The sequence below is a fragment of the Brachyistius frenatus genome, unplaced genomic scaffold (genome assembly GCF_029030835.1).
Source record: "Brachyistius frenatus isolate BFR_SWC_R1_liver_20210118 unplaced genomic scaffold, ASM2903083v1 Contig_15, whole genome shotgun sequence".
NCBI lineage: Eukaryota > Metazoa > Chordata > Actinopteri > Embiotocidae > Brachyistius > Brachyistius frenatus.
In genome coordinates this window covers 2,221,426-2,240,228 of record NW_027210614.1, presented here as the reverse complement: position 1 = coordinate 2,240,228, position 18,803 = coordinate 2,221,426, and the positions used below count along the sequence as shown (strand labels likewise).

General features: G+C 43.7%; 2 protein-coding genes across 3 annotated transcripts; one reads left to right on the top strand and one right to left on the bottom strand.

Moving 5' to 3' along the window:
• Positions 1-2,583: 2,583 nt before the first annotated feature.
• On the top strand, positions 2,584-10,930 carry cog4 (component of oligomeric golgi complex 4). Of its 2 annotated transcripts, none has more exons than XM_069693565.1 (19): positions 2,584-3,090; positions 3,542-3,624; positions 3,731-3,845; positions 4,176-4,350; positions 4,633-4,826; positions 5,191-5,296; positions 5,373-5,530; positions 5,615-5,673; positions 5,777-5,901; positions 6,004-6,122; positions 6,589-6,755; positions 6,864-7,029; positions 7,458-7,520; positions 7,621-7,734; positions 8,047-8,139; positions 8,219-8,302; positions 8,411-8,512; positions 8,823-8,951; positions 9,462-10,930. In XM_069693565.1, exons 1-19 carry the CDS (start codon positions 2,944-2,946, stop codon positions 9,594-9,596), a joined length of 2,334 nt encoding a protein of 777 aa, XP_069549666.1. In that variant the 5' UTR covers positions 2,584-2,943; the 3' UTR covers positions 9,597-10,930. The 2 variants fall into 2 exon arrangements, with proteins under 2 accessions (XP_069549666.1, XP_069549665.1); XM_069693564.1 differs by having other exon boundaries at positions 2,587-3,046.
• Positions 10,521-17,328, bottom strand: gnao1b (guanine nucleotide binding protein (G protein), alpha activating activity polypeptide O, b). The gene is made up of 8 exons (XM_069693567.1): positions 16,883-17,328; positions 16,677-16,719; positions 14,109-14,250; positions 13,595-13,755; positions 13,367-13,495; positions 13,145-13,274; positions 12,364-12,517; positions 10,521-12,257 (listed from the first exon to the last, which is right to left on the bottom strand). The coding sequence occupies exons 1-8, from the start codon at positions 16,998-17,000 to the stop codon at positions 12,070-12,072; spliced, it is 1,065 nt and encodes a 354-aa protein (XP_069549668.1). The 5' UTR covers positions 17,001-17,328; the 3' UTR covers positions 10,521-12,069.
• Between the last annotated feature and the right edge of the window lie 1,475 nt (positions 17,329-18,803).

Genomic DNA, 18,803 nt, shown 5'->3' with positions numbered 1-18,803 from the left:
GCAGTTTACACTTCCTCATTTCATCCTATCAGACGTTTGTGGGAGATTTTGTCATAATTAGCAAATTCATTCTTTAGTTATGGCCACAAATGTGCTTTGTGAGGTCACAGTGACCTTTGACCTCCAAGACCCAATCAGTTCATCCTTTAGGTCAAGTGTCAAATTGAAAGAAACTCCTTCAAAGCACTCCTGAGATATCACATTCATAAAAAACACCTCAGATCATAAAGCTTCCAGCTCTCAACAACATGCGCATAAAAAGGAAAATGAGAGACTATAGTCTGACTATTGTGGCTCAACACTTAATCTACAGATATAAATTAATGCACGACAACTAAAAGCAAAGAACAAATTTTCTAAAGTTTGAATATGAGAATCACAAAATATCCAAATGTTTCTTTTACTTTTAGAAACTCATGACAAGGGTAAATATTTTAAAATGAGTTTCTTCAGCTCTGAAATAAGGAGTGTGAGATATCTGGTTCGTATTATGATTATGATTTCTTTAGGATAATCTTTTAATAAATTATGTCTTGTTTTCTTCTCATTTTCTAAATGTGCTCAATTCTTTTAACTGAACCATTCATAGAAAACACAGCAATTTGTATTCCTTACCATTAAACAAACATCATCCCCGGTGTTGATGTTATTTTTGTTTTATTTACATGAATTCAGAATATCTGATGGGAAATTCATCAGAAGACATAAAACTACTAAACAGAGACATAAAGATAGACAAATATAAGAGATATAAAATGACTATAAGGAGGTGGAAAAAGTACTAAAACAGAAACCAGATAATTTAGAGACACATAATGACAGTCACTAAATTTTAAAAGCTCCAATATTTTAATCTTCTAAAGTTTGATTAACAAGCTTTAACAGTGACTTAAATGTCCATCATGCCAGTAGACAAACAAGTTGGTAATTCAGTACAAACAGTACAAACCACAGACAGCTATTACAATTTCATGTAGAATAACACAAAGTAATAAAAATAATAAAAAAAGAAAAATAGTCAGAGAGCAAGTGGAAATCAATATAGTGTATGTAGGCCTATGTTTTAGTCAATAAGGCTTGTTGTTTTTTTCCAATGGAATCTTAAAATTGATTTCCTCATTCTTTCAAGACAAAGAACAGTTTTTTTATTTCAATTTTAATGTTATTATATTCTAATTTGGGTAAGTGAAAGTCTTCTTCAGATATCCAATGGTGACTTGATTTCCAAAAAGGTCATGTATAACTACAAGCGAAAAACAAATTTTGGCAACAATTTTAAAATAATCAATTTGATGAACTGAAAATGTCTTTGGTTTGGTTACAAGCACCATAAAGCACAATATAAACTGAAAGAATAAGGGCCCTGAATCAAATTTTTAAGTATTTTATTATTTCAGTTTGTATTAAACTTAAATGATTCGGGATGACTTTATCAACTGACCCTCCAAAGCTTTAAGCTGGAAGGCAAATGAAAATTTGCTTATATACTGTGGATGGCTTTATTTATTTATTGAATGTTTTAAGCAGAAAAAAATTCTGTATTGTGCCTTTAAGTTAAAAAAAAAAAAAAAAAAAAAAAAAGGTAGAATTCATATGCAGCACGAAATGCATGCGAATAATCAGCCATAGATCAGACCCATATATATATATATATACACACGTGTATATGTCTATGATCAGACCGGCATTTTGTCATCCAGGGCGGGCTCTCATCACTTTGCCCCTTTCTGTCATCATAACATTGGGTGTGTTCGACATCTACTGCGGCTGACTCCGTCTGACTTGATGGTCGGTGAGAGCTGCCGGTGGCTGCAGAGGAGGAGGACACACACACACACACACACAAAAAAACGGCCGTCAAGTCGGACACATTGGGAGCATTTGTTACACGATATTAAAACCTGCAGGGGCGAGGCTGCTGCAGTTCCTCTCCTCCAGGCTGCAACAGCGGAGAACCTCCTCTGTGACGACACTACTTTATCCTGATTGGTGGAAAGTTTCACCGACACGCATGACGTGACGTTTAGTTTTGTAAAACAAGATGTAAAACCTGAGCTGCAGAAGGAGCAGATAATAAATGAGGAGAGATAACTACGGGTCGATAACTGCTCTGAAAGTCTTCCAATAAAAACATACGTCAAGTCATGCATGCTGCCACACGAAGCTGTCAATGCAACCTCGAGTCGTAGGAAGTGAAGACTTTTCTCAAAACCTGCTTTAAACTAACCGCTCTAAATAATAACGCTATGCCGAATAGTTGCTGTGTCGTTAGTTGCACCAACAATGATGTAAGAAACTCTTTTCTCCGATTTGTTTCCCTGTCATGTCCTAAAAAGGGTCCTGACAGAAGGGCTCTATGGCACCACTCTGTAGAAGGGGAGGCTGAAGTGACGGGACCAAGGACGGATCAAAGTAAACGTTTTCTTCTATCCAGCGTGTTCAATGGCAGGCAGAGTGTAATATGACCCCCGGACATAGTGCCGCCGTGTCATTTTTAAAGTCATTTTGATCCTGTGGTTTACAACGGATTGGTTTTGTAACGCTATTTTACATTGAAGTCGATGGAAAGAGTCGCATGTTTTCACCCCAAAAGGGGGGCGGGGACGTTTCCTGAAAGCCAAAGTTCCCGGATGTTCTAGCTCATCCGTTCCGCCCCAGAGTAAGACTTCTCAGGTGGTGCTTATTCACTTGCCACTGCCATGAGCTGACTGCACCTCCTACAAATCCTATACAACAACCTATAGGTTTGTCGTATACATGTTTAAGGACAATGCTGTGGACATGGTTGCAATTTTTTTTTAAGAAGCGCGCGTCTTCGGTTATGAAGAAGCGTTACCTGGCAGTCTAAACCCAGGGAGCAGCGGCAGCAGCGCGGTGACGTTGCTCCTGAGTCCTGTTCCGGTGGCGGAAGATGGCTGACAGCGGAGCAGTGGCAGCGAAAAGATGCAACTCCGGCTCCTTGTCTTCTGTGAGTATGGAGACGATCTCCGCGCTGACGGAGCTGGAGGACCTGGAGAGAGTTTACCAGCAGTTCTGCGCGGAGGAGGTTTGTACCGACGGCCGGTACCGGTGGTTTATTCATACAGTCACAAACTTCCGTGACGACGCTGCCTCAAAACACCACTGACAGACGTCCACTTTAATCAATTATCGTTAAAAGAGCAAGATTTTATTGGTATTAAAAGTACAGTTACTCAGTCACATAAAGAAAAGTGACAGTGGCTTCAAAAAAAAAAAAAAAAAAAGACAGTTCATGGGCCATTTGAGCAAATATCTAGTCATTGAATTGTGTTATTAATTCAAGCTGTTTACATGCCATATTGTCTGATAATTGACAGATCTACCACCTCCTTATTAGGCATCCACAGACACAGATAATTACTAAATGTACATGGTTTCTTGTATGATTTGATAGAAAATATAAACACTGATGGAAACAGAATGAAGAAAAACTGCAATTTTCCACTATGAAAACGTGTTAAAGAAAGAAAATGATCGTTCTTGTTACTCATTACATGTTTTGTTCTCTGTTTAAATCCAGAAAGAAGTGGATGCTGAGCTGGACAGACTGGTGGGGCAGGAGGGGGCCATTCACACAAAGATGCTGGCACTGCAGAGGATGGGGTACAGTTTACACAAATCAGTGGAGTTTCAAGAGCAGCTGGGATCTGAGGTCTTCAAATGTGAACCTGTGCTGTGTTGTTCAAAATGCTTCCTCTTTGCCCCACAGCCCAAATCTACAGCTGATTGGAGGAGACGCCAGTCAGCTGTCGGGTATGATCACTTTTACCTGCAGCCTGGCGGAAAATGTCAGCCGCAAGGTCAGACAGCTAGACCTGGCAAAGGTAAACAAATACACGCACTCATTACATCTTCCGGTGTCAGCGATGCACTGTCGTTGACCTACATTACCTCAGTTTTCTCACCTTTTCATTCATCAGCGAGAGTTTCTGTTTGTGGGTTCATATAAGTCATAGTTTCGAGTGTAATCCAGTGCAAAACAGTGTGACCCACATCCTCTCTGCAGAAAGTATTTTTTGTTGTTGTTGCTGAGAGTGTGATAGAGGTTTTAAATGTAACTCTGGGGTTGTCGATGCACTGTTTCTCTTACAGTAATGTTACACTGGACCCGATGCACTGATCTCCGACTTTATATTTCATTTTATTTCTTGCAGACGCGGCTGTATAACGTCATCCAGCGTGCTGACGACATCCTCGATCTGAAGTTCTGTACAGACGGTGTGCAGACAGCTCTGCGCAACGAAGATTACGAGCAGGCTGCGGCTCACATCCATCGCTACCTTTCTCTGGACCAGTCGGTTATCGAGCTGAGCAGGCAGGGAGAAGAGAGTACGGGGCCTCTACTTCTTGTTTTCTGTTTTTACATTGAATTTGTCTTATCTTTTCAGGGATGCAGTAGTTCATGGGGGGGGGGCAACCAGGAAAACTTACCCACCTTTTAATTGATGTTCGGACTCCACTTTTGGCTACAGAGCTTATTGCAATAAATGTGGGGTTGTTAATACTTTTTCACTGCACTGCGAGGAAGCAACAACTAAAGACTATACCACGTGGCTTGCATGTGTTTTGCTGTCACGGTGCGGACACTGCCAACGTATCCTCTCTGCACAGGCAGCGCTGTGGACGCCAGTCTGGTCATGCTGCAGGAGGCAGAGAAGAAACTGAAGGTCATAGTTGCTGAGAAGCTCGATGAAGCTGTAGCAGCAGTCGACCTCGCGCAGGTGGAAAGGTTTTTCAAGATCTTCCCTCTGTTGGGACTCCACCAGCAGGGACTCACCCGCTTTGGTCAATATCTGTGCAGTCAGGTTAGTAGAAAATGTTGTAAAAGGATTAAATAGATTAACTGTGGTGGACAGTTGGTTAGAAAATGAACAGCTAATTATTTTAGTTTTTAAATATTTCCACTATTTAATCGCAAACCACTTGCATGAAAGAGATCTGTGTGCCTTTATTTATAGTAAAATGAGAGATTTAGAGAACTGGCTTCCCTCTAAGGCTTCTCGTTATTTTTAAGGCATACGCTCGTCTCCACAGGACTTACAATTTCAGTTTATCCTGAAGAAATTCATCCATCTGTCTTTCAGGCAGATGTGTTGTAATATGTCGATTGATTCAGATTTTTTTTTTTTTTTATTATTTTGCTCTGGTTTTTCACACCCACTCATACAGCTTGCCTCCAAAGCTGAGGAGAACCTGCTGTTGGCTACAGGCGGCGATCTGGGCGAGAAGCGAGCTCTGCTGGTATTTGCAGACACTCTGACACTGTTGCTGGAAGGTGAGAAAACAGCCTGCGTGCATATTTTCCTCTGCACATCAGTAACCTCCACTAACGTGCGAGTGTGTGCTTACAGGTATCGCTCGTGTGGTTGAGACCCATCAGCCCATAGTGGAGACATATTACGGTCCAGGCCACCTTTACACACTCATCACTCACCTGCAGCAGGAATGTGACCAGCAGGCCCAGAAAATAGTCGACAAGTTCATCCAGCAGAGAGGATACCACAGCAAGGTGTGCGGGACATCCGAGCTGCGTCACATGGTTGTTCTCGCTGCCTATATCCGTACCTGCTGTGACCTTCAGTCTGTCCTCCAGTTTCAGATTGTGCAGAACAGCATGATGAAGAGTGTGCCGGGGGAAGGGATCGAGCCAAGGTGGGTGTGTTCTTCTGAGCAACATGCTGCAGTCCCCTTTATGTTTGTCTCTGTAGTGTCTTTGTTTTGGGGGGGGGTTTATTACTCCGTCTTACATGAACAGGGAACTGGACCCTGTACTGACAGAGGTAACCCTGATGAACGCCAGGGCCGAGCTCTACCTGCGCTTTTTACGTCGCCGCATGATGGCTGATTTCGAAGTTGGAGACGCTCAGAGCATCACACAGGGTACTTTTGTATGACCGTATGATTTTACATCCAAAAATGCCTGTTTTATGCGTGGAATTTAAAAGCATACTTTTTTTTTCACCTACATGTCTGAACACTCAGAACATCAGCAGAATGTGGAGAAGCTACTGAAACACTGCTTGCTGAGCAGGACGATGCAGGAGCTGATTGGTTACTACGTTCCAATGGAAGAATACTACATGAGGGAGTCTGTCAATAAGGTCAGTGTCGGAGAGTATTATTTCTTTAGTCAGTGTTCATTTGACCAAGTGACATCAAAGGGGAACTCCACGGATTTTATTATATAAATTGATTTATGGCTGTAAAGGAATTTGTGGAAATGATGATGTCACTTGATTTGGATCTTAAGACTTGTTGGGAAATGAAAAAAATCTCGAGGAGCTTAGAGGAATTGATTTTGGCAGCCCTCTGCAGCCAGCTCCTCGTCTCTGCTTGAGGCCATCAGCTTCACAACACATTAGCCGCTGCTTGCACAATAGATTAAAATTACAGATCAAACCGTCGCCGTTTGAGCTGCATTGTGGGTAAGTAGGCACCGGGATTTGACAGAATATGTATGGAATAAAAAAGATAATATCTCTGGCTCTGCTGGATCTCATATGAACAAGGTGCTTTTGATAAGTACCGAGTTAGATTTAACTAACTTGAGTTATGATTTCCACCCAGGCTGTTGCTATGGATACATATGAAAAGGGTCAGCTGACAAGCAGCATGGTGGACGACTGTTTCTACATTGTCAAGAAGTGCATCAGCAGAGCTTTATCCAGTTCCAGCATCGACTGCCTCTGTGCCATGATCAACCACGCAAACTCTGTGCTGGAGTCTGACTTCAGGTGCTCAACGCTTTCACTTTCCGGCTGATATATTCAGTCATTTCTTCACAAATCTCATGCATACATGTGCACCCGTCCTGCCCTGTCCGTCTGTCTTCACCTGTCAAGGGAGGTGCTGTACAATAAGCTGCGGCAGGGCTTCCCGGCTACGACGCTTCAGGATATCCAGCGTGGTGTCAGCAGTGCAGTCAGTCTGATGCAGAGCAGCTTGCAGCAGGGCAAGTTCAACACGCTCGGCATCGAGAGCGCTGAACATGCCAAGGCTGCGTTTCTGGTAAAAACCAATAGGCACGCGCACACACACACACACACACACACACACACACACATCTCCGCCACGCTCACCAGCTCTATCTTAGAAATTGTTGGTTGGACTATGAAAAAAATATGTAAGCCTTCTTTAAAAAGAGATCAGCAGTAATTCAAAGGAGGAATCAAGTGCATGAATAAGCTCCTCTGATCTAAGAGAGATAAGTAGTGCTTTAATTTTTAAAGTGGCTCTTTACTGAAGGAAGCCCAACTTCAAAACCCTTTTAGCAGTAAAATGGAATCAAGAAACACTTAATTGTTTATCGCTACCAGTTGAACTTAAGAAGTCCGAGTACCTTGTTTTCAGCAGAATATATTTTTCAGGTAGGACACAGCAGGACTAAATCATACTGGCTGTACGAATCCTTCCTTCACTCTATTGTTTCCTCTCAGGTAACTCTGAATAATGTGGAGGTGTGTAGTGAGAATATCACAACTCTGAAGAGGAACCTAGAGGTAAGTTTCACATCTGTGCCAAAGCTCTGTCTCTCTCCTAGTCGTCACTTTATTTATGGTTTGCCTCGTTGCTTGGAAACGGAATGTTGTTTCCTTACAGAACGACTGCTCCAAGTTGTTCAGTCAGGGGACTGCTTCTGGTGAGCAGGCCAAGATTGAAAGCTGCTTGTCCGACCTCGTCAGCACATCCACAAAGTTCAAAGATCTTTTACAGGTTGGACACACACACACACACACACACACATAGACACTGATCTGTACTTATCAGCTGACAATTGAATATTGGAGTACACAGAATTCTGAAGAAGTGCACAGTTGAGTGAAACTCATTATTTATTTGACAAGCCACAAAAAAAAAAATCATAAATACATTTTTATTTAGATTTTTCTAGTACTGTACTGAAACAGGTGGGGTTTTTTTAAGCAAGCTTTTGTTAGAAGTGTGTGTGTGAGATGCCTTTAATCCTCGTTGGTCGACAGCCTCCACTGAGCGGTAAAAGTTTCAAACTCTGATTTCATTTCACAGGAGGGTCTGACTGAGTTAAATACAACCGCCATAAAGCCTCAGGTCAAACCCTGGATCAGCAGCTTCCTCTCCATCTCGCATAACATAGAGGAGGTAATGGTCTCTCATTGCTGCACAAAAATAAACCCGAGGTCATGAAACACGTTGCTGTAACCGTGTGCGTTCCCCGCAGGAGGAGTTTAATGACTACGAAGCCAACGACCCCTGGGTGCAGCAGCTCATCGTGAACTTGGAGCAGCTCATGGCAGAGTTTAAGGTATCTGCACGATTCAACCTCAGACTCTGCATTTGCTGGTTAAATGTACTCTTCCTTCCTATTTGAGCCTTTTCTTGTTTTCTAACTGTCCCTCCTGTGCCTCACCAGACGGCTCTCTCGCCCGTCATCTACGACACGCTGACCAGCCTGATGACCAGCTTGATATCTATCGCAATGGAGAAGACGGTGCTCAAGTGCTCATTCAGCAGGGTGAGGAGCTGAGCTCGGCCACAGGGTGGCAGCGAGCTCTCTGTGCATCACATCATTGACACACATAAGAGGAAAAGCCTCAAGCAATGATTTATTAATGAGTCCAGAAAGGCCTGTCGGAGAGGCTGCTCCCTTTTTTTTTTAGCATCTTCCTATTTTCTGCCGTGTGTTTTTTTTAGCCTCTAAATAAATCCTCACTCTGCATACAACACATAGTCCTCTTAAGAAAAAGCGTGAAAAAAAAAATCACTGTACACACGATGTATACCCAAGTGGGTTGTTTTTCAGCATGCCGACCATTTTGTTGCAGCTTGGAGGGCTGCAGTTTGACAAAGAGCTGCGGTCTCTGGTGGCGTATCTCACCACCGTCACCACCTGGACCATCAGAGATAAATTTGCTCGTCTCACACAAATGGCCACCATCCTCAACCTGGAGCGGGTAATTGAAACCGTTTCACACACAACGCACATCTTTTAACGTCTCTGGGGTTTACACCGGTGGCGGATTGTAACTAGGTCCATTTTTTCAAGTGCTTACACTCGTTTTTTTTATTTTTAGATATTTGTGCTGAGGTACTTGAGTTTTTCCATCTCATGCTACTTTATTGTTCTACTCGTTTGCTTTTTACTCCACTACATCAATCTGACAGCTGTAGCTGCTCATTATTATTATTAAAATGGTTCCGCTAACCGTCGCAGTAAAATGTGACCTATCAGACGGTGAGCTACAGACTGCAACATCTCCATTTTATGTAAGGCCGGGACTAAAAGTCCCAAAAATAAACAGTAAAGCACTACACACATTACTCCATCAGGGATGATAATATTAATAATCCAGAATATAATTGATAATAATAAAAAATGTTCTTCATTTTCCTACTTTTCTTAAATTAAGACTCTGAATCTGTTTTCCACAACACAGACTCACATGTACCTATTTGTTCTGCAGGTAACTGAGATTTTGGATTATTGGGGTCCTAATTCGGGGCCCTTGACGTGGCGGTTGACCCCTGCAGAGGTGCGTCAGGTTCTAGCGCTGCGTATCGACTTCAGAAGTGAAGATATCAAGAGGCTGCGGCTGTAACTCGGGAACCGGTGCGCCGGTTTTCAGTGATTCCCGTGAAGTTCCCCACCTTTCTGATGCTTTTCACTAAAGAACTCAATCCAGACTGTAATCCATGTTTCTGTAAACGGACATGGGAAAATGGCTGATGATTTCTTTTCGTCTGAAACCAAAATACTGATTGATCTTCAGCTGACGTTTTCAGGCTTTCTCCTCGTCACCCGGCTGATGTCAGTCCGTATCAGAGCTGCAGCTGAGCTTCCAGGGACTCGGGTTTTTGTGATTACGTGGCGGGGGGATGCTGAGCTATTTGAAATGAATTCATGTAAAATATGAGTAAGATCCTCTTGAATGTTTAATTAATAGTCTAAATGTGTAATTGTATCGCGGTGGGAGTTCCAACTTTTTAACCTGTGACTGGCTCTGAGAAACGAGGACACACTGGGACTGAGGAGCGGAGCTGTGCGGCTGTCAGTGAAACAGAGCAGTAATGAACATCATACCCATTAAACTGACAGAAGCAGGTCAGACAGCTGATCCAGCCTAGTCATTCAATATATGAATAGCACTCCTTGTCTGTGATGATGGAACACTTTTAACCTAATAAATTGAGAGCTGCTGTGCAAACGCCTCTGATCCCCGCCATCCGCCACATTTCACTAAGTGATGCCCTATTGCCATGCAAGACCTGCTCCCAATCTTTTATACGTATTTCTGACACTAAATACAAAGCTGTGTTCACCAGGCAATGAAGCATTAAAAGTGGTCCAGTCTCATAATGTTCAGCCTAATTTCCTGGTCTAACCTTAATTCTCTGCACAGATTAAAACAGGTCAGTGTGTGTTTGAACGTTTGCTGGGGGAACTGCGCTGCGACGGTACAGTTTGTCATCAACCCGGTTGTTGCCCTTGCAGCGTAAATCAAGACACACGCCACAAATGCGGGAATAGTTAGGAAAAGTGTGGCTTTAATGTAAACACAACATTCGATTGGCTCAGCACAAACATTCCACATGAGAGCAACCAATAAACTACTGAATAGGGTGGGGGGTGCAGCACAAAAACATTCACAGTAAAAAAAAAAGTCTGGTATAATCATAATATATATATACAGTACGGTGCTTTTTAAGGTGAAAATGGAGATATGAGGACTGATATGTGATAGGTAAAAGAGTATACAGGGGTGGGAAGATGAATTTCTGGGTGCACAGGTGAAAATGGAGAGCTGTACTTTTTCTCAGTGAAAAGAGAAGAGTGGCAAGGGAGGGGAAGTGAGGGGATAAAAGGTTCCCTGTTTACTGATCAGGGGGAGAATAGGGTTAAAAAAAAGAAAAGAAAAAAAAAAGAAAAGAAAATCCACTCCTCAGACAGAGTCTGCCTCAAATGATATTGTTCTCCTCGTGCAGTCGTCTAGTTCTACACAGATTCACATCGAAGGGTCGAGCACCACACAGAGAACAAGATGTCATTGGAGGGCTGCTTTCTACCCTCTGAACTGCAGACGGGTATCGATGCACCCCAGTTTAGTCATGACAGCAAATAAATATGTGGCACGGGATTTCAGGAGGTAGGAGGAGGCATGTAGGACATGAGGCTTAAATAAATAAATAAATCATTCGATGATAATAAAATGTTATATCTTTCACTTAAATAATACAGTCGATAATATGAGCTATGATTTCTGATCCTATCCCCCTATCTGTCGTCTCAGATGGTTGGCACCGATATGACTTGTTTTTTTCTTTTGTTTTTTTTCTTTTGAGATATCATTGGCTGATATACCTCACGCTACAGGAGGCCAATGGCAATGGGCAGCCACTCTGAACAGAAGAAGCCTCTCTTTCATTATGTTTTAAAGTAAAAGAGAAAACCGAGAGTGGAACAGACCTGCAGGCTACTCAGTCATGTGTGGGTCTGAAGGAAAGTTAAAATAGCCTCCTTCTTTCTATCCATGAACCTCAGCCACGAGTGCAGCACCTCCCCGACATCATCTTCATTATCTCCACCTTCATACACACAGCAGCTCTTCAAACTGAGCACCAGAGGCTATATTCAGTACAGATATAAATGCCTTGAGACGTTCACAGAAAAATGCCACAAAGAATGGGACAATATTCCACGTTGTATTTGGGAGTGACATTGCACACTGCGTTACATTTCTGGGTTGTCTTGGTTTTTACAAAACAAGGCTCCGCCTGAATAAACCGCTGGTGCTGCCGATCATGACTTCCCCTAGCTGTTAACACAGTCATCAACAAAACATGAAACATTCAGCTCAAAAACACATTTTTAAAAGACAAAACTGGGGTTGTATACTGAAATCAAAATAAGAGGAAGGGAACAAATCATGGCAATAATCCAGTGTGGTGTCTGACGGCAGCTCTTTGGGTCCATTTGGACGTGTAGAATTACATATTAATGTGTTTAAGTATCATCAAAATTATTATTATTAACACCTCATACGCTCCATGACAACCTCTGTGCTTGGCCAGGCCTCAGTATAAGCCACACCCTCTCAGGTTGTTTGCAATAATGATGTCAGTGACGGCATCAAACACTACCTGGATGTTTCCTGTGTCTGTGGCACAGGTCAGGTGACAGTAGATCTCCTTGTTGGGAGAGCGGTTCTTACTCTCAAACTGAACCTGAATGTATGCCGTGGCGTCGTCGTAAGTATTAGCACCTGGAGACAAACAGAGGGGAGAAAATACCCGGAGGGAGTCAGACTGGAACATTTGTCGCTGTGCTCAGGAAGCCGCTCCGGCAGGAACATGAAGTTCTGCACTCACCTGTGTATTCTGGAAAACAGATCGTCAGCGGGGACTTCTTGATCTTCTCAGCGAACAGATCCTTCTTGTTGAGGAAGAGGATGATGGAGGTGTCGATGAAGAACTTGTTGTTGCAGATGGAGTCAAAGAGCATGAGCGACTCATGCATGCGGTTCTGCCGGAGGAATAGATATGAGGTTCGCGTCACAGTGAGGACAGGAGAGTTATAAACTTCACCCAGTTTACACTTTGAGTGACTGCTTCATCAAGCAGCTGTCTGGGGGAAACGATTAAGATTTTATAGTGCATCTTCCAAAAGGTTTTATTTTATTGAATATTAATGAGGAACAGGACAAATAAAAATTTCACGAGAACAATATTTTTCCTACCAACCCGGCCGGCGTCTGGCCGATGTAGAATAAATTCGTTTGGGTTTTGTTTTTGTTTTTTACTGTGAAAGGACTTTGTCTTAATTGAACTGGAGAATAAAGGCTGTCGTACAGATTGTAAAGCTCTCCTTTTGTTATATAAATAACTATTTGCGCTGTAGACATAAAATGGACTCGCGTGGTGAGAGAAACGCTGAAATTTTGGGAGTTCCTTTGTACAATTTCTGTAAAACCTGTAAAATGAATAAATACACGACGTGCACGTTCTGCCGTCATCAATCTGTAAATATATTGGGTTTTTTTACTTATTTTTATTTCGATGTTGGCCTTTTGGCTTTATTAGATAAGAGACAGCGGAGACAGTGAACTGTGCACCAGAGGGACTCAGACTGAATTAACCGTGACACACTTACAGTTGTTTCGTCTTCATGGAGCACCTGGTCGTATCCACTCAGAGCGACGCAGAAAATAATGGCCGTCACATCCTCAAAGCAGTGGATCCACTTCTTCCTCTCTGACCTCTGACCTCCCACGTCAAACAGCCTGGAAAAAAGGGGCGAGACGTCAAATTCGGACCCCGAGCCGTAAACGTCGAACCTCGTCTTAAGACGTCTCGAGCCGCTGCGACTCGCTACCTGAAGTGGAGGTTTTTGAAGGTGAAGTGGGTTTCCACGATGCCAGTGGTCTTCACTCGGGTTCTCAGGATGTCCTGCTCTGTGGGCTGGTAGTCTGCTGACCCAATCCGGTCTAGACTGTCCAGGTAGCTGAAGACAACAGGGAGGAAGACAATAAATGGCTGAGGGTTTGAAGGATGGTGTTGTTTTGCCAAACAGGGCTCCTGAGAGTGTTTTCGCTGCACTCACTATTGAGCAGAGTCGTTAAGTTGGTATTCTCGGGCGCGGTTGAAGCACTCCTGAGTCCCAGCGTCGGTCCACACACGCTTCATAGCGGTGAGAAGCTCTGCAGAGTACGGCTCTGTGTCCTCCATACGACTGACCACATCGCAAACCAGCTTAGCATCAGCCTGGAGAAACACACTTCATAACATCAGGGCAGAGGCAACAACATCATATCTGCCTATTTATTATTCATCGTCTGATAAAATGATACTGTTGGGAGGTTGTTTTTTTTCATTATTATAAATCGTGAACAATAGTTTCTTGAAATGGACACTACAAAGCAATATTTGCCATTTGACGAGGGCCCAGTGCACTTGGGGGACGTCAACCAGACGTCTTAACCCAAACAGATGCTGTGATTTATATCAACACCGCAAGATCGATCTCCAGTTGCGCTCTTCACGCTTCAACCCTTAGATCTCAAGTTTATATGGGTAACTTTTGAATTGCTGTGGGTGGAGAGTGAAGGGGGACTAACTTTGCGGTCCTTGTCTCCAAACTCGATGCCCAGAGAGTCCATGGCTCGGAGGATGGCTGCCAAGCTCTGGATGGTGTTGCTGTAGACCACAGGCTTATACTGCTTCACATCATCCCCAGAAAAGCCATCTTCGTGGATAATCCTGCGTGCGCACAGAGATATTAGCACAAGAGACACAAGACTGCACTAAACAGAAAAAAAAAGTCTCACCAATCCATATGTCCTTTCACAATAAAAGCATCACATCTGTCTGTTTCGGCATCAAACCAAACACGCATATCTTATTGTCCTCTCTCTCTCCTTTGTTCCAACCATCTCGACCGTAACTCCATCTCCAAGTGCGTCTGTGTATAACGGGGCAGGAACGGATCACGCTCTCAGCCTCTGATCTGTAATTGAGCAGTAATGTGATATTTAAGCCATTTATAATTTACGATGGGAGATGGAGTGGAATCAGTCGGAGCACTAATCAATCACTACTACACAGGACTCTGCAGTTAAAATCCTTATAATCTGGTGGCATTAAATTATCCATCAGCACATCCTCACCCAGACCGTCCTCCCGAGACTGACCTGCACTCCACGTTTTAACTCTTACAGCAGCTTCTCGTCACCTCACTTGTGATCGGTGGTTGGTATTTGATGAGGAAATTAAATAAAGGGATAACGGTCTTTATATATTCATCTCATCAGTGCACACGATGAAAAGATGTTCAATAGCAGAGATCGACCGCCTGACCTGAATCTCCACTGCCATCAGAAAATCAACTGTATTATGAAATAAAATATTCAATCTCAGGGAAAAGGAGTCGGGGTGAATAAATAATTCAAGGGTGCAACTAATGACCATCTTTACAGATTAACGGCTTCATTCGCTCCAATATCTGAAAATAAAGAAAAGGCGAAGTCTTTAAATGTCTGACAACCATCCAAAATCCAAAGGTATTCAATTTACCACAGAAAAGGAGAGCAGAAACTAAAACAGCTATTTGATCATCAACATTGCTTTCTGTCAATTGGCTAATTGGTTATCAACTACTCATTTCGGCTCGAAAACAAGGGCGACTTTAGTTTAGGTGTGAGACGCGTCAGGCTTTAGATGTTTTAAATCCTACAAGAGGAGGGGTTCTTGTTTTATATGTTGTGTTTTCAGAGTGTCCAAAATGCCTCCAGTTAAGGAACGAGCCTCCCGGGCCAAAGTCTGACGTCTAAATTCAAGCACTTTTCAGGATGCAACTAATGCAGATAATTTTCTTATTATTTTCTGAATTTAATAAATATTCACAATGAATAAAGTCAGAATAAGAGGATTTCTGCTTTGAAATGGGTTCAAATTCAATTTTCACTCAATTATCAAATAGTTTAATGGACATTGTTTCGATTGCAGCTGCAGTCTGAAAATGGAAACGTATAAAAATAGACATCACTGACATTTCTGCAGCTGCAACTGACTACAATGATTACATCACCTCTCAATGAAGTTGCTCCTTGTTTAATTCATGGGAGGACTCCACTGTGTACATATTTTCAGCTGCCGTAAGTCACATTTCGTGACATTTTTTAGGCTTTCATCAGCCTCTCATTGGGAGGAAACCAGAAAGGCACTCCCAGCTGACGATGAGCAGACAAATGGTACTAAATGTAACCTGGAACATCTCAACTTTATGACCCACAGTGTGTAGTAAAAACTTTCCATCTGCTGCTGGCTGAGGTGAAAGCCAGCCCTGAGAGTGTTTGTAAACGCTATTTGTCTTATGTCTTGAGTTCAGGGCAGAGCCGTGAGTTTATGGGCAGCCGGACACCACAGGGAGGGTAATGAGGTGAGGGGAAGAGGAGGAAGCTGGGCATAGAGGGAGGGCACAGTCGGCGCAGGAAGGAGACACACGGCTACCCACCAACACTGAGAGATGCTACACAGGGAAAAAAAAAATTATACACAGAGGACCGGGCCTTTTTTCCGCACTGAAACATCTAGAAACTTAACTAAGAGGTTTAGATGAAACAACAACAGTGATTTAAAACATCAAAGAGTGATTTAGCTTAGACAGGGGAAGGTTTAGATGCGGTTTTAGAAACCATATTTCTGAGTAAATCCGCTTTATAGGCAAAGTACTCCCGGTGATATCGGGCACTTAAAGCCATTAAGATTAAAAGCAGAGGTATTCACTAATGGAGCTGTGGTGACCTCACTATAATTCACACACACACACATACATACACATGCACATACACGTACGCGCGCGCGCACACACACACACACACACGCACAGGAACAACACCCACACGTCCCCTGTCGCATACTCCCTGTAGTCAAGTAAAAACCTCGTTAACTGGATTTCAGCACCCCGGCAGTGAACAGCATCCTGGGACGTACCGGTGCGGCCTCCGCAGACTCACTGTCGGTCTGCAGGAGGTGCTCGAGTCACCGGCACTCCTCCAGGGCTACGGCCTCTCGAAACATGGCGGCTCAACCTGCCTTAGCACAGATAGAGGGGAGGCGCAATCTCGGGCCTTTCACTCCGGCTGTGTCGAAGAGGGGCAAAATAAACCAAAAATAGGTGCACTTACTTCATCTGTTTGACGATGGTGCTTTTGCCGGACTCTCCGCCGCCTGTAAAGAACGGAGGGCAGAGTGAGAGCCGGCAGTGAAATCAGTACCACGGAGAGCACCTCCGCCCCATTCAGCCCCACCACAACTACAGCGAGCCGCGCCGCGCCGCGCCGCGCCGCGCCGAGGCGCAGCAGCCCCGCGGCCGGAGAGGCTCGCCTCTTACCGAGCAGAAGCAGTTTGACGTCCTTGGCGGCGACCACACCGTCCTCTTTCAGGTTTTTCTCGATGGCCTTGCTCCGGTCCAGAGCTGCGCGCTCCTCGGCGCTCAGTGTACATCCCATGTTTCCAGGCGAATGAGCAATCCCGTTGTCTCCCCGGTCCGCCCTGTCCCTCGCCGACTCTCAGTCAGTGCGTTGTCTCTCGCTCGCGCTCTCCTCCTGCGCTGTCTGCTACAGCATTAGGCCCGGATTGAGGGCAAAACGGAGCCGGGATCCCGAAACGGTCTTTTCTCGGTGACTGTGTCTCTCGCTCCGTCCCCTCTCACAGGGGGTTGGGGGGGTGGGGTCGTTGTGCTCGAGCCTGCGGGGTTGGGGTTGTTGTTAGGTGGGGAGGGGGATCGCGAGCTCTCTCTCTCTCTCTCTCTCTCTCTCTCTCTCTCTCTCTCTACAGGGCGGCGCTGGTGATGATGACAGCGAGCGCGAGCGATCTCATCGTATCTTAGGAGGGGCGCGAGAGGAAGAGGAGGGAAGCAGGGCTGGCTGCGCGAGACTCACCTAACGCAGACAATCTGGCTTACGTCACAGCAGCCGAGCTCTAATCACGTCCGCGGAAAGATTATTCATATGAAAGAGCCGTTTAAATGGCAAATGCTCCTCTTGTCTCGTGGTATTAATGGAAACTGTGCTGCTGTTGAACAATTTAAGTGCCTCCAAAACGGTCACCACCTATTCTCCGGGTTCTGCGTGACGTTTAATCATGTCAACAAGATGAGTAGGCCTGAAACACACATGGTGGTGGTGGACACGGAGCACCGGGTGAACGTTCAGCTACGTAAAAATACAGCAGAGAAGCATTCACACAACAATGTAAAAAAAAAAAAAAAAAAACATGGATGAAAAAAATATATCGTTAAGTAAAAGTAGCAATTCTGCGGAGGAAATACAGTATACTTCATTACGGGGGAAAGTTTTGCATTTAAAATGTTTGCTCTGCTGAATTTAAAAATACAAATGCTCCTTATATTCACTGCTGGGTATTTATACATAGGTGTTATATATACTAGCTACAGTGGAATAAATAATCAAAGACCTCTGAGCAGCCATGATCACACAGGAGACAGAGCTCATGTTAAATTTGATCAGCAAAACTACATCCATATAGAAATCATGGACTAACGTCCAACTGAACCCACAATTTAAACAAATGGGGAAAGAAGTTTCATTTATGTAGTTTTATTACCCCTCATTATGGTCTACATGTCCTTTCAACTTCATCTTTTCCACACAAACCACTAATTTTAAGCTGTTTTTAATAGTATCAGCATCATCTCTCGAAGATAAAAATTTGAAATGATTGTGTCCGCGTTAAATTAAACTCCTCTTGATGTCGTAAACCCACAAAGTTCTCAGAAAATATTACTGAGGACATAACCACACTTTGTTCAGCAGTTAAGAGCAGATGTACAGAGCGATGTGTGTGTGTGTGTGTGTGTGTGTGTGTGTGTGTGTGTGTGTGTGTGTGTGTGTGTGTGTGTGTGTGTGTGTGTGTGTGTGTGTGTGTGTGTGTGTGTGTGTGTGTGTTTATCATAACTCATAAAGCTGTGTATGTGTATGTTGGGGGTCGTGGCTACCATATAGCAGAAATAAGTGTTTGTGTGTGACAAAAGCTTCTAATCCACACACCACATCTGGACTCTGAATGAAACCAGCAGAGGAGCTCAACCTCCAGAGACTCCATCCTTCGGTAAATCTCCACCCTGAAGCTGCCACAACGTGACTCCAGCAGCCACATACACGCATTGAGCAGCAGCGTCAGTAAATCAGCAGTTCAATCATGTGCACGTGTGAGTGACAGCGAGTGATGGCAGGAAGGGAGGATTAACACTAAATTATACCTGAGGGAATTTTGACAAAATTATATTTTCA